This window comes from Ursus arctos, unplaced genomic scaffold (genome assembly GCF_023065955.2).
Source record: "Ursus arctos isolate Adak ecotype North America unplaced genomic scaffold, UrsArc2.0 scaffold_2, whole genome shotgun sequence".
Taxonomy (NCBI): Eukaryota; Metazoa; Chordata; class Mammalia; order Carnivora; family Ursidae; genus Ursus; species Ursus arctos.
Window position 1 is genome coordinate 77562600 of NW_026622874.1, and position 15538 is coordinate 77578137.

Sequence of the window (15538 nt, forward strand, 5' to 3'; positions counted from 1 at the left end):
ACTTCTCCCTCCTTATAGTGAGCTGTCTGGGTCCCATGCAGGAGGCAGCCTGGAACTATCCAGCTGGTCTGCCTAGGACAGGGAGGGTCAGCTCAGCCCAGGGCGGGAAGAGGAAGTCACCCTCTCCAATCTCCTGCTAACAGCAACAAAGGCAGCTGTGAGCCTAGCCTGCTCCTACATCTACTCAACTGAGTCAATCTGGAAGGTGAAAGAGATCTGTGACCACAGTCTCCCCACAACTTCAGAGATCATAATCCGCTTAGGAGGATACTCAAGAGAAGAAACACCCTCGGATAAAACGGAGACCTCATCGCTCAAAAAGACATGACTTTGGCAAGGCCTCTAAGAAACATGCAAGAGCAAGACCAAGACCAAAACTCTTACCTGCCAAATTGGAGTCCTCTCCTACTCCCTAGTAAGGTATTAATGGCCTACAAAGCACATCCTGTGAGGCGTTAACCAGTGCCAGGGGTGAACAAGGAAATGCTAAGCACCAGTAAACATCACGGGCAACATGCTGCCGCCACATTTTCGCCCATGAAAATGAGAATCTGCTCACCTTTACCACATGGCAGAGTTTCTGAGTTAAAGCCGAAATTGAACTGACATCATAGTCTTGGAGACGAAATGTGTAACCAAAAGTTTTAGCATATTCTGTGAGCAGATCTGTCATCATAAGGCAGTTATCTTTTTGGGACCGCAGGAGTTTGACGAACTGGGCAGCCAGCGCTTTGAATCGTTCCACCTCTGTCAAAGTGAGGATTTTTTCTTCCCCACATTCCAATACCTTGGAAAACACACAGGAGGAAGAAGGCGAGGGTGAACAAGTGAGGACTGTTCATGGAATTAAATAGCACATAAATGTATACACTTAGTAACTAAGAAGCACTCTGGTGGTCTCTCACGGATAGAGAGCCTGGGTTTTGCAAGATTTTAATACCACTGAAAGGCACACTTAAAAAGGGGTTAACTAGGTAATGTGTTTTACCACACACAAGAAAAACTTTAAAAGCACTTCAGGGGTCAAAAATAGTAATACTAATAAAATTAACAACAGAAATCTGGTTCAACCTCACAGTGCCTAAGAGCTAAGCATTCTTATCACCTCATGTACTCATCCCACTGTCAACCTAAGAAATTTGAAAAGTATCGTGCCAATGGAAGAACAGTCCATTTAAGAAATCAAACTACTTGGGGATGCCTGGGTGGCTCAGTCAGTTAAGTGTCTGCCTTTGGCTCAGGTCATGATCCCAGGGTCCTGGGATTGAGCCCACATCAGGCTCCTTGCTTAGCGGGGAGCCTGTTCTCCCTCTGCCTCTCCCCTCAGCTTGTTCTAATAAAAAAATAAAATCTAAAAAAAAAACCCCAAAACAAAGAAATCAGACTACATATTTTTTTTCAATAATTACCCTGAAAAAATTTGAAGAATGATTTCTTTACTAAAGGAAAAAGACCTCACATTGACCTAAAAATACTGAGCCAATGACATAGCTTCTCTGACGGAAATATTTAAGGTTTTCCTATTTCCTTTTTTTTTTTTAAAGATTTTATTTATTTATTTGACAGAGATAGAGACAGCCAGCGAGAGAGGGAACACATGCAGGGGGAGTGGGAGAGGAAGAAGCAGGCTCATAGCAGAGGAGCCTGATGTGGGGCTCGATCCCACAACACCAGGATCACGCCCTGAGCCGAAGGCAGACGCTTAACCGCTGTGCCACCCAGGCGCCCCTTCCTCCTATTTCCTAACTCTACTTCCCAGGAAAAATAGACCTGGAAAAGAAAAATTTTCCCCACATAATATGTTCAGAAAAATATAACTGGAATCTCTTCACTCACTTGTAAAATATCAGGTATGGCTTCAAAAAGTTCAAGTAGTTTGGTAAACCCGTAGTACGCGAGTTTGCACTGCCGGCCAAAGTGGTGGTGGTAGGAGGGGATAAATTTGTTAAAGGGCATCCGGAAGTGTGGTTGGTGCCGCAGCAAATCAACAACATCCTTGGAGAACTGTTTTGTCCTTTCTATTTCATCCTGGGTACGCTCTTAAAAAATAAAAAATGAATCACAGTTTTCTTCCATTCATTTGTGTTAAACCTTACCGCTGTATTAGTCCTATGCACAGATGACAAGAGATACCGTCTTTGCCTTCCAAGCACAGACAACCTAAAACAAACACGTTCATGTTCTCTCTTTCTGCACAATGGTTTTCAAACTCACTCAAGGGCACACCACCAGGAAGCCGGGAGACTATAATGGTATACGGTGAAAGACACATACACCCATGTAATCTGGCTTTGCAAGCTAGACGTATTTTCTCTAGCTCCCCGTCCCCCATTCCATATATATGAGCATGACACACATCCAAGTCTCTGTACTTGAAAAGGTGACCTAGAAATTATTTCTATAAAATTGCATTTCTGACTAGCCACACACTTTTCGTGTCTTCTTCTGATCTTCAGTTAAAATTGCTAGCAGAAGAGAGTATCAGGCAACAAAAGTTTAACAAAAATACAGGGGAGAAAAAGCTTCAACTTCCATTTTTGTTTCTATTAATTTTTAAATTACAATCGGGAAGACTGACATTACTCACTCCAAAAGCTCTGGAGTATTAGGATCTCATGAGCGTCAGTGTTCTGCAGGAACGGAGGTTAGGAATCACGGATTAGTAATACTGGGAGAACATGACAGGAAGTAGATTAATTTTACCTATTCCAGCTCCCAGACTGCAACCAAAATGACCAAAATGCAAAAGGTAAAATAAAACATTTGCTTGGATTTTCTTTCCTTCTCAAGAGTGCACAGTCAAGGAGCTCAGTCCAAGAGAACAGACAAGCGACAGCCATGGTACCTGACTCTCAGCTGGGTAATTATGGTGTCAACAGCCACAGACAGGCTGCTTATACCCTTCTTTTCCTTACAGTGAACTCTAAGACACCAGCTTGCTTTTCTTGTGGGCAAGTGGCTGCGCCTGCTCTGAAGAACCTCGGATCCACTGCACAGCGATAGTTCCCACAATGCACTTTCCAAGAAATCTTCAGGAACCATGGAGGCCCCGGAAAGGATACAGGATTCCGTGTGAAGGTAACCAGCACATTCAAGTCAACATACCTCTCTTAGGGATGCAAATCACCATTTCGTTATCTTGTTGGGACAAGCAGATGGTTGTGTCTGGGATCTCTGACACGATATCGATCAACTCACAAACACCATATTCGGTGACATCCCAGTCTTTTGAGAAACACCTAGAATTAACCAGGGAAATGGGTAAGGAATGAGAAATATCACTTGCCAAATTAACTTTTAAGTCTTCCCCAAAAATGCTAAATAGAAAATATTAGGTAATTATTTGTGGAAAGAAAAAGTGTTTTAAAATATTTGCTTTCCTTCCCCCTCCCCCCTTCTCATCAACTCACCAATGATAAGCTTGTGAGAACTCCCTCACAATGACCTGTTTGCTGGCTTGGGATTTGAGAAGTTTTAGTAAATCCTGAGTAAAGCGCTTCACCTGGGCCCTGTGCGTAAGGGTCAACAAACGTTTGGAGCCCATTCCGAGAATCTGCAAATTAAACAAAACAATCTGATTATTTATACCCATCAGACCTTGGCACATACGGACTTTCTGGCTGACGGCACTCTCTCTCTCTCTCTCTCTCTCTCTCTCTCTCGTTACTGCTCTCAGAGAACAAGTCCTTTTATGTATGGTATCTGCATTTTCAAACACAATGTGGATCAACAGAATGAAGACGGTCAAAATGAACAACTGCTCAAGTGCCTTGGACCCCCACCCCCTTTTCCTTTCCCTTTTACCCCTTTTCAAATAGTCATGACTATAGAAATAAAAAGCATATTATTAATCTGGGCAACTAATTTTGTCTACAAAAGACAACTAAGGTGTTCCAGGACATTTTATAAGTGGTAAAATGTTTTATAGGTAAGAAGCTATGGAACACTCTAAATTAATAGGGCAAAGACTCCTCAGAAAACAACGCTAGGCTCCAGCCCAGGAGCCGGTCTTTAACTCATTGATGAGAGCTAAGCCCATGTTCTCGGCAGCTCTTCTGTAAGAGTGAACAATCCTGGAGAGGCCTGGGCTAGGAAGAGGAAGGTCAATCTACAGAGATTAGAAGGAAAATACTCCTCAGTGTTCTGAGGGGCTTCTTCTTTATGTTTAAACTCAGTTTTCTGGAAAAACTGAGAAGCCACCTTGAATGAGGTTACCAGCCACCCTGTTTCTTTGAAGGAGCCGAAGTCACAGAGGGACGTTCCCATCATTTAACAAGTAATCCTTAAGCTTTCCTTACCTGCAACACATGAGGCACGGCTTCCAATAATTCTATCAGCTTAGAATATCCATAGTCTGATACCCGACACTGCTTTGCAAAATGGTGGTGGTAGGACGGGATGAAATTGCTAATGGGGATGACACAGGACGGCTGGCTCTTCAGCAGGTCAATCACTTCCCTGCTGAACTGGATCAGCTGGGGGTTGCCCACAGGACTTTTAGAACGCAGGAGCCAAGGGTCTAGATGGGGGGAGAAAGACAGAACATGGCTAAGATAGGATTTCACTTCTGAAAGATAACTAACCTCGCTCTCCCTCGCCTGAGCTCAACCATGACCAAGGAGGTGAGCCCAAAGGGCCGCTTTACTTCTCAGCGTCTATACTCAGGCCCTGTATGATCTACTTTATCAGCCCAACTTCTTTATGGGCTGGCAGACGCTTTACCACTACCTTCTTAAAGTCCTGTAGTCCAAGTAAAGCACAGTTCAGCAGAGCATTAACGTAAAGCAGAAGTGAAATTACACAGGATGTTTCCAACTTATAAACCAGTTGTATTTCAAAGATTCCTTTGTAACTTGGTCCCGTGGAACGTATTTTTCCCACAGAAAGAAAGTTATAGACGGGCAGCAAGCAGGTAGCCCAGAAAAACCCTAACTAACCTGTAGGAAAGCTGAAAAGATTGCTCAGGAAACCATGGAAAGCAGTAATGTAAAACTAGCTGATATAAAACTGAGTAAGAAAGAGATTCTTGTATTTATCTTGACTGTCCATGTAATTAAGAAAAAGTTTTAATTATGAAAGTATACAGATGGAAACCCTTCTACAAGACTGGCAAGCTAATAACAAAGGAGAAAGAGCACAGTGTACGGGAGACTGTGTGGTCTAGGACTGAGGTGAAAGGCAGGAGAAAGTGGTAAGCAGCTCTAATACAAACATTTCTCCTTCCCTGGTAATCCTTACCATTCTTCCCATAGGGGGAGGAGCAAAGGAAGTGTTTGGGATCAAAGAGAAGTGTCCATAGGAAAGCAACAATTTTCAGTTCACGGGTGGTGGGATTAACACCTGCAGCCCAGGGAAGGCCTGGAACTCAGAAACTCACCCAAAGCTAGGTTTACATTTCCTGGTCCTTTACACTGAAAGCTAAATCTGTTTTCACATTTATCAAAGTTAGAACCATTGACCAAAACGAATTTCAAAGGTAAAATTGCATTTAGAGGTATTTCTTTCAAATACCTGAAACGATTTTTAAAAGGCCAGTCAACTGACAAGCCAAAAAGCCTCACAAGATTAGGTAGGGCTAAAGAGATTCGTAACTGTGAAATGTGGGTTTTAAATTTTTTTTACAGATTTTATGCTGGTCCTTCCAAAAAGTCTGGTTCTGCCAGACCTTCAGCACTTTAGAGAGTAGTTTCAGTTTTTAGAAGATCAAAGGAGACGTTCACAGTGCTCTGTGCTTGGCCAACAATGCTGCCGCACAAGATAAAAGCCAACAGCCTCCTCTCACGGTAGCCGGCGGCTCAGAAAAACCAGTGCCTGACTCCTACCCGTGTTTGGAGGCGGGGGCTTGTTGTGAATCCATTTGACCACTTTGACGCCATTCTGCGCAGTGGCAATGTTTACGCCCGGAACACAGGTGATGAGGTGCTCCAAGGGAACACCCCCTTGGTTCTCCTGCACTGCTTCCAGGTCACCAAACTCGGCAGCGTAACAATCTGGAAAGCTGAAGTGGGGAAAAGAAGGCTAATCAAACTAATGGAAAAGCAAAGCACCTGCTAAACAGAAATCTTTAAGATATCCATTCATAAATCATTTCTCCTTAAATCCTCAGGATCTGGGTTTGAACGTGAAAATTCAGGTCCCAGGGAGGGGGAGGCAATCACTGCGGCATTCACCTCTTTGATGCATTCTGAGGATACCAGAAATTCCTGGACAATGTTCCAGCAGAGGGGGTGAGAAATAAGGCCACTGGGTTCCAAGTCAGTTATTTACCTGCTTTAATGTATCAGTGGCTTTAGGGCAAACTCAGTCCCGTGTTGGCCCCCACAGTAAGTGTACTGCGTGGCCCACGAGATGGTTACGTGGCCTTCTGAAGCACACCTCTGCTGAAGCTTTCCAACCTACTACTTGAGGCTGTGTGCACCCTTGCAGCACGCATGGATACTTGTACAGCACTTACACTGATCTCATCTCTGTGGGGAAGAAACGTTCCTGTTCGTTGTTTATATTTCTAAACATCAGCACACACACAATTTTCTTGTGGAAGTACTGAGCAAATGGATCCCATTTCAGATGTACTTTGACTGCAAGATGCTAAAAATGTTAGGATGAAGCATCCTCTAATACTCGCTTGGGAAGAGATGTGGGCAGAAGGCAGACTTTCTACAAAGAGAAGAACCAAGGCCTCATATCTCAATGGCTTTGACATGTTCACCTTAATAAAGGCACGGTGCCCTCGTGTGTCTGCAGAAGACTATGAACCTGGGGCGCAAACGTCTTCAAAGAGAGAATCACAAAAGGAATCTTATAGGAGTCTGGATCAAATTCATGCTCACTACAGAAAAGAGAACACAACAGTTAGCTGACGTTTTTCTCAGTCGTCTAAAACATTTGCAAGGTAATTTTAACAGTTATTCCACACCCCTATGCAAAAGGAGTTCTAAAGGGAAATGAGTTATACCTGAAGTCCTTATTGGAACAATGCTGTCTGCAGACAGGCTCATGATACTCTAACTCTTCAAATATAATTGGGCTGCAATTCGTCGAAGAGCCGTCATGCGACTGGGAAGACCCCAAGGGGCTCTGCCGGGCCTGACTGCTGGGTAGGAGACACACCAGTCTGCCATTCCCTTGTTCACGGATTGCGACTGTGTCTGTTAATTTATATAAATCTGACACATTCAACTTGTGTCCAAACCTAAAAGCGAGGAAAAGGAGAGAGATGCTGACTTAGAATGTTCTTCGATTATACAGAAACGCCTGTATATCAGATGAAATAAAGGGCTATAACCAAGAATCGTTCCTCCGTCTCTTCAGAAGTAAAACTGGAATACTTCTACTATAAATTCATTCACTACCAAACCAGTAATGCTTGGCACTTCCTCCGAGTCACCTCTGGCTCACTGCCCATTAGTCACTATGTCATTTGGTACTTATTCCTCGAACCCTGCAGTTTCTGTAAATAACCTCACCTAATGTTCTGAGATGGAAAGCTATCTGGTATGACCTCTTTCAAGCTGGCTCCCCTAAGCTGGAAATCCCTCTGTATTACACCCCTCTCACCATCTCTGCTCTCCTCCCTCAGAAGAGGTATACTCCTTTCCAGCAACTCCCTCGCCTCATCTATGCCTCAACCTCATGACCCACACTTCCCGAAGGTTCAACTCCTCAATCATGCCCCCGACGCAGCTCTTTCACACTTGGAGCTTAAAGGCACAAGGGGCGCCTGGGTGGCTCAGTCGGTTGAGCGTCTGCCTTCAGCTCAGGTCGTGATCCTGGGTTCCCTGCTTAGTGGGGAGTCTGCTTCTCCCTCTCCCTCTGCCTGCTGCTCCCCCTGCTTGGGCTCTCTCTCTCTCTCAAAACAAAACAAAGGGCACAGATCAGAAAGCAGATAGATCTGAGTTCACGTCCTGTCTCAATCTTTTGGCCTTAGTCACCTTCTAGAACTTTCTAGAACCAATCCAGGCCTCAGCTTTCCCAAATGCAAAATGGGAAGATAACAGCTACCTCACAGGGTTGATACAAGGATTAAATGTTATGTCTGGAAAGAGCTTTGGCACATATTAAGCGCACATTCAACATGAGCCGCTCCTGTGGTTTCTTCCCAGGGCCCTACACTGATGCTCAGATGCGCCTCCCCTCATCGCCCTGCCCCGACCAAACGCGGTCTCACGCCCTTGCCCTCACTCATGCTGTCTGCCCCTGCACACACACAGCCCTGGTGCTCTCACTCAGTCTTAATAATCTCACAGTGCCTCTAATGGAAACAGCTGCTCTCTCAGGAGCCGCACTGCCATTTTGCCATCCAGTCTGTCAGCCTGCTCCCCCAGGATTTTATCCACAGGACTCTGCAGGGATGGCTCTCAAGTCACCAACAGCCACCTCCTCCCTGCCAAACCTCGCACCATCCCCACATGTCCTGATGTCACCCTCACCTCTGGGTTCTTTCCCACTTCCTGTCCCTGGTGCCATTTCATCCAGGTCTGCCTTTCTCTGGGTTCCCTCTCCCTCCCTATCTGCTCCCCTATCCCACAATCCCCTTTAGGAAAATAACTGTCACATCTTTGTATCTCGAATGTCCAAAACCAAGGTCAAAAATTCACTGTACCTCCGGAACATGCCTTCTTTTTTCTCCATTTCTGGTTTAACCATACAACCATCCGCCCAGTCATCTCTGGCAAAAACACTGAGAATCAAAATGACCTCTACTATTTACCTTGCCTGCTACATAAAACGAGTCATCAAGTCCTGTCTCACTGACAACTCAAACTTCAGCGTTCCAACAGCATCTGCCCAGGCCTAGGGACTGGTGTGGCACTGTCCCGCCTTCATTTCCCTGCCTGCCCTGTCCATTCCATCTCAGACTGAACCATCACCAGAAAAGTCTTCCTGAAGCGTGTTTCCTGCCACCACACCTCCCCCCTACTCCTCCACAACTCAGGACTCCCATGGTTCACAGAATAACAGTCCTGCTCCTTGTTCCTTCCATCCTCGTACCATTTTCTCCTCCATGCTCCTCCTTTATGATAGTTTTCTTTGTTCTATAATGATTTGTGTTTTCTCTTCCCTTCCAGACATAAGCTCCTCAGGGACAAGGGTTGTGTCCTCCCAGCTGTGCATTCTCCACAGAGCCTCACACTTTCATTCCACTAATACTTGCTGAACACCTACTAAGCTCCGGGTACTGAAGAGCCCATCCTAAGTCCTTGTCGTCCTGGAGCTTACAGGCTAGAAGGTACATAAAATGCTCAATGAAGAAAAAAACTCATCAATTGGAAAAAAATGAAAGGACAGCTTTAGGGACTGAGGTCTAAATTTACTAAAAATGAAAGACATTTTTAGGAGGTATGTTAAAACCGAAATCTGAACCTGAATACCATTGCTTTTAAGTCTTTTCCTCCACCAGGCTGGAAATTCCTTAAGAGCAGCTACCACAATTTTATGCCAATCACCCATCAATATAGGAATTCTGGAAGCTGCCAATCAGTACCAACTGGATCAGTGAAAAAAAAAACAAACCTAACTTACTTTTTTTCATAGATATCTGTAAATTTAAAAAGAGGCAGACAGCAGGCAGGAGCATCCTGAAGAATAGACATTGTTTCTGCACTGTAAAACAAAATTTCACTTCATCAGAGAACCGATGTTATTGGACATCAACAGATGATTTCCAAGTTGTATTTAAAAAACTGAGTTCATAAAATTAACACAAGGTAAGCTGACCCCTGAACATGTGTTTGAACTTCATGAGTCCGCATACATGTGGATTTCTTTCGATAAAGGCAGTACAGTCCTATAAATGTATGTTCTCTTCCTTATGATTTTAGTAACATTTTCTTCTCTGTTACTTTATTGTAAAAATACAGTATATAACATATACAACATACAAAACAGATGTTAATCCGTTGTTTATGTTACCAGTAAGGCTTCTGGTGAACAGTATGCAATTAGTAGTTAAGATTTTGGGGAGCCAAAAGTTATACGTGGATTTTTGACTGCGTGGGAGGGGGGATCAGTACCCCTAACCCCTACGTTATTCAAGGGTCCGCACAACATAAATTTAGCAGTTTCTGATATGACAAAATTAATTTTCCGGAAAAACTTAAAGAAATGACTTTAGGGACAATGTAATTAAAGAATAAAAAGCCAGACACACTGGGATTTTTATCAAACTCAAGCATAGGGCTTCTCATACCTGTGTATCAGAAGAACGCTGACTACTCTGTGAGACAAACACCTTGTTAACTCAGAATAACGGGCAGAACAGCTTGAATGTCTCCTGCCACGTTGTGGCTCATGTGGTTCATGAATTCCACATGGGGGCAGAATGCCCAGAGTTGAGGATACACAACCAATTATGGTTTTAAAAAACAAAAGGCAGCCAAAAACACTCAGAGGAACTGTTGAGGGATTGGCTTTGAGCCACAGGGATTATGGATTTCTCCCCCTCTTCTTTTATGTTTCTGACCTTTCCAAAGTTTCTTCAATGAGTATTACTTTTATTCTAGGGGATAAAAGCCATAATTTAAAATAATGGTGAAGTACACATCACAGAAAGAGACCTTCGAATTCAGATTTTTAGGAAGAATCACCAAAGCGCACTAAGAATAAAATCATCACCAGATTCCTACAACTGACATAATCATAATGCAGACCTACAGAGTGTCTGTTTGATGTTAAGGATCTATCTGCAGGTTGAGAGCTTGGAGCTTTGCAGATCTACCTTTTACAGACAAACCTACCTTCTCCTAAGATTTGGAGGTAGTATTTCAGACTTACAAACTTTTATCGTAGACGGCTACTATTTTTAGAACCTGTTCTGGATATGTGGTGTATTATTTTACTCCTAACTGCCTGCCAAGTTGAAGCTGTACTTCACCTTTGAGTAATGCCCTGAACAAGAGTCGAATTATTCTAACCAGCTTATTGCTGACTTCTAGCTTATTTCTAAACTATATCAATTAAGAATAAGCATTACTGCATAAGTAATCGTCTAAGAGGGTTGGGAAAGTGATCAAATCTATTTTCTGATTTCCAAAGTTGTTTCTGGGCCAAAACGTTATTTCCTGAAATAAATGGTTTGTTTTTACCTCAGTAAAGAGAGTGATTTATTAGCAGCTCCTGTGGCAAGTGAGACCAGGATCTTCTTGCTGCCAATTTTGTATCTGTGGAGGCTATTCACCGCACTGATTGCTTCTTGTAAGTTCTCCATCTGAACAACAGCCTTGAGCTGATAATCTGTATGGGGGCTGAGCTCAACATTCTTCACCTACAGCAGTAAAAAGGAAAATGGAATGCTATGTCTACCCAGAACCCTGTCATTTTAAACTGAAGGTGAATCATTAAGAAACACGTCTGCGGACTTCCGTGCTTCTGTGAGGGAACTTGTCCGAACTCTACGCTTCTGCCCAGCAGAACCTAAGTGAACTAGGACTGGGTGACCTTCAGGGACAGGAAACTGGCCTGGCCTGCCTGCATGCTCTGGCACACATAGCTCTCCCATGCAGGCTCAGGAGCCAATACATGCGCGGAGTCTCTGCGGTCTTCTCTGGACCCTGCAAACACCTGAGGCACAGCCATTTTAATAATCGGGAAAAGGTACACTTCTAGCAAACAGCACCTAAAAACTGCATCGGTACAGTTAAGATGTTAACAAAAACAGCCGACATTACTTTAGAATCCTATTTCTGTATTTTAGCAGCCAGAGCTAAATAAAATCCATCAGCGTTTTATTTCCCAAAGTGCCACTTAAATCCCTGCCCGTGACCACGAGTGCTTCTCCACTAGGTCTCTCGCTCTCCGGGGCTATGTCCTAAAAACTGGATGTACAGTATCACCATGAGCAGACCACAGGAAAAAGGGTGGAGCTCAAACTCTCTCAGTCATCGTTATATTCTGGCTGTGGTTGTGTGTGTTGAAGGACATTCTCTCGACCTGGAGGGCTAGCAAAGGGTACAAGAAAGGCGGGAACAAGAGAGAAAAGGTTACCTTGCCGTGCCTGGAAAACGCTTCCTGCATGAGCTGCTGCAGCTCCTTCCGGGACAACCTGTAGTCGATGTTGCTGATCTGGATGTCAGCGCCATTTGCAAACGGGTCTGGGCTGTCGGCCCCAATGCTCGGATTTGCAATGTTGAAAGCAAGTGGGGACGCTCTGTTTAAAAGGTTTGGAGACATACTCCTGCTTAAGACATACATATTGAATTATTTTTAAAAACTGTGATTCTATTTATTTCACTTGTATCACCTAGGCTTTGTTTGAAACCATATATAGAAACAGCTTTCCACAACACAACCAAACTAAAGATTTGGTTTTCGGATGTATGTTTATCTTAAATATGCATGGATTTAGATTTATTGGCCGAAGTACTACCTGTTGACCCCTTATTAACAACAAGTACATGCTTTAATATCAAATATTCTTTCACTGGATTATTTAAAACGAAAGACAAAAATTACAGGTGGGCCTAATGAATTAATTTCCACTTTGGGTATTTATTCGTGGTTAATTAGCCTGTGATACTAATGTAAGTCATCTCACCTCTCCCTGGCTCTGAAAACACTAGATATTCTTGCTCATGTGCGGCAGTCTTCCTCCATATCAGGAAAACTTAAACATGAATTTTATTTATTTTTTTAAAGATTTTTTTTTATTTATTTATTATTTATTTTTAAAGATTTTATTTATTTATTTGACAGAGACAGCCAGCCAGTGAGAGAGGGAACACAAGCAGGGGGAGTGGGAGAGGAAGAAGCAGGCTCCTAGAGGAGAAGCCTGATGTGGGGCTTGATCCCAGAACGCTGGGATCATGCCCTGAGCCAAAGGCAGGCGCTTAATGACTGCGCCACCCAGGTGCCCCTAGATTTATATGAGAGAGAGAGACAGTGAGAGAGGGAACACAAGTAGGGGAAATGGGAGAGGGGGAAGCAGGCTCCCTGCGGAGCAGGGAGTCTGATGTGGGGCTCGATGCCAGAACCCTGGAATCACGACCTGCGCTGAAGGCAGACACTTAACCACTTAGCCACCCAGGCGCCCCTATGTGAATTTTAAAATGTAACTTTACAGATCCAAAGTCACTTTCTGGAAGGAGTCTTCACCAACTCAGCAGAAAAATACGATGCTTGAAGGAGTTCACGTGATGCAACATGGCCTTATGGCTCCTGTCCTCCAAGCCCCCGAAGTACTCAGTGAGTGTTTGGAGCACTTACGTAAGTGTTAGTTGGGTAATTACAGTGGTTTACAAGGACCCTTGCTTCTCAAACAGCTCCTGGTAATTACCCTATAAATAATAACCAATTTGTGTCCAGTTTGGGCTTCTTCCACAACATGACAAAGTGAGGAGGAAACGGTAAGGACATCTTAACATGCCTCCCATCCGGGCTAGGGACTCCCAGACCAGTTTCTCTGACCTCTGCTCACCCAGACTCCCACATGGAGGAGGGAGAAAGGGGGAGCAGCACTGCCCCCAAAGGTGAGCTAAGGAGGAAAAGGGGGCCTGGAGGAGGAGGAGTGGAAGATTCATCTTTTACTTTATGCATTCCTACACTGCTTGCATTCTTTCAAACAGGTGTTATTTCATAATCCCTCCTATTGCGAGTAACTACCCCACGATCAAGAAGCTGGACTCACCGAGAGGACCACGACTGTGCGGAGAGCAGAGGACTGACTTGCCTTGATGTGATCAACTTGCTAAAAGCCGATGGGTAACTCACTTGGAACGGGGTCTCCTCTTTATCTTTTTTCTCTACGGGAGAACTGGTGACACTTCGGGCACAGAGGTTCTCTTTTCTAATGGAGGGAAGAATTGAAGGGGAAGGGTCACTGGATTTCCTTCATGTTAGACAAGCATCTGTGAGAAAGAGTCATTGAACCTACTTCGGATTGGTTTTGTAAGCAGATTCTGCTGTCCCCGAGTTTCTGGGCACCGGTGCTGTGGCACTCAAGCTTCTGTGAGGAGTTGCCGCCAGCCTCGGGTTACCTTGCTGGGAGTCACTGTTTCTAGTGCCAGTCTTCGACTCCATGCGGCACAGCTCCTTAAAAGAGAGAAGTGCGGCGGAGGTGAAAATTTAAGTACCGACCGTGTGTTAAAGCCTGTCCGGAAAACAGGGAACTCTGAGTATGGTCAAAATGGAAATTAAAAAAAGGACACACCAAAAGCAAGCGGGCATCTCGAAAAGAGACACAAAGAAACCAAACCTACCATAAACTTCAGAAAGCAAGAGGTATCAAAGTTACCTGTAAACTTTTAACATTTGTGTTTTTTGTAGCAGATCCAGAATTTGCCTGCGACCCTTTTCCAGGCGTGGCTTTGGCACTGGAAGATTGTTCACTTGTATCTTTGATGAGGCACAATTTTGGATTCTTAAGTTTTTTGGGAGACTTCGCTTTATCGGCAATTGCACTGGAACTCTTTGTCTCACAGAGTTCTCTAGTTTTTGGAGTAAATGACACAATGATCCTATTACCAAAGACATCTTCATTTTCCATTCGCTTCTGAGCCCGTTCCGCACTATCTTGGTTTATGAAGCGGAGAATCGCACTGCAGCCTGTGATACTCAGCACTTTCCCACCACAATTATCAGACAGGCGCCTGAGCCTGTTGCTGATGCTCTTGCCATCTTTATTTGCTGGTAGGTTATAAACATAGAGCAGAGTGTGGCACTGCTGGTACAGAGGAGAAGTGTTACAACAGGTTAACTCAGGGGCACGCGTTCAATTACACAATTAGAACAAGGAGTGATCTCCAGACTTAAGCTAACAGCCTTAGCCTTGGAGAGGAGGTCAATGATTTAGAGGGGAGAAGGTAAACTTATTCAGACTGAAAAACACAGAAAGAGAGAAATGTACCCTCAACGATCACTCTAGTGGATGAGAATGGCAAGATTTAAAGTTCTGAATACTCAAGCCTTTTTTTTTAACCATGAAGAATAAGTGGAAATAAAAGTGGAAAATCTGTTACCTAAAATACTACAATTGACTTAAAGGCCTTTGAGGTTAGAAAAGGGAATGCCAATTTCTTTAGGAGTTACTTATATATTCTCCAAATAGCTTAAAAACAGCTCAACACTGTAGTAAACATGCTTGTCCCAATCAAGACTCTAAGAAACGCTCATCCTGCTAGAAATACGCTCATGTTCTTCTAGCACATGGCTCAACGAGCTACAGGTGTAGCAATAACCACTACAATCTGTGCGAGTGCACACGCATGGTGAGGAATGCAACTGTAGAAAACAGCCCCAGGGGTTCCTGGGGCTTAAAGATTAAATGCCTAAAAAGTGTACAATTAGGGGCACCTGGCTGGCTCAGTCGATCAAGCCTCCAGACTCTTGGTTTCAGCTCAGGTCATGATCTTGGGATCATGGGATTGAGGCCCATGTTGGGCTCCACCCTGAGCATGGAGTCTGCTTGAGATTCTCTCTCCCTCTGCCCCTCCCCCTGATCGCTCATATGCACACACTCTCTCAAATAAATCTTAAAAAAAAAAAAAAAGGTACAATTTCTCTGTTTATTTGACTGCAACCACGAGTGTGTGCAAACCATCACCAT

General features: G+C 44.0%; 1 protein-coding gene across 26 annotated transcripts in view; it reads right to left on the reverse strand.

Annotated features, from left to right (window-relative positions):
- Positions 1-15538, reverse strand: part of MARF1 (meiosis regulator and mRNA stability factor 1) — a 73717-nt gene that overhangs the window by 47067 nt on the left and 11112 nt on the right. For 10 of the 26 annotated variants that reach the window (XR_008960298.1, XR_008960299.1, XR_008960297.1 and 7 more), the window contains 14 exons: positions 14228-14656; positions 13868-14025; positions 13622-13780; positions 11983-12175; positions 11085-11263; positions 9523-9603; positions 6956-7192; positions 6710-6829; positions 5823-5998; positions 4299-4519; positions 3411-3553; positions 3106-3239; positions 1837-2039; positions 560-787 (listed from right to left, as the gene is read on the reverse strand). Coding sequence is in view for 22 of the 26 variants with exons in the window: in XM_044391600.3 (XP_044247535.1) it covers positions 560-787; positions 1837-2039; positions 3106-3239; positions 3411-3553; positions 4299-4519; positions 5823-5998; positions 6710-6829; positions 6956-7192; positions 9523-9603; positions 11085-11263; positions 11983-12175; positions 13622-13780; positions 13868-14025; positions 14228-14656 (2661 nt within the window). In the remaining 4 variants the exon portion in view is untranslated. The remainder of the gene's footprint in view (positions 1-559; positions 788-1836; positions 2040-3105; positions 3240-3410; positions 3554-4298; positions 4520-5822; positions 5999-6709; positions 6830-6955; positions 7193-9522; positions 9604-11084; positions 11264-11982; positions 12176-13621; positions 13781-13867; positions 14026-14227; positions 14657-15538) is intronic. The other 16 variants (XM_057314889.1, XM_048224599.2, XM_026520271.4 and 13 more) reach the window with 8 other exon arrangements.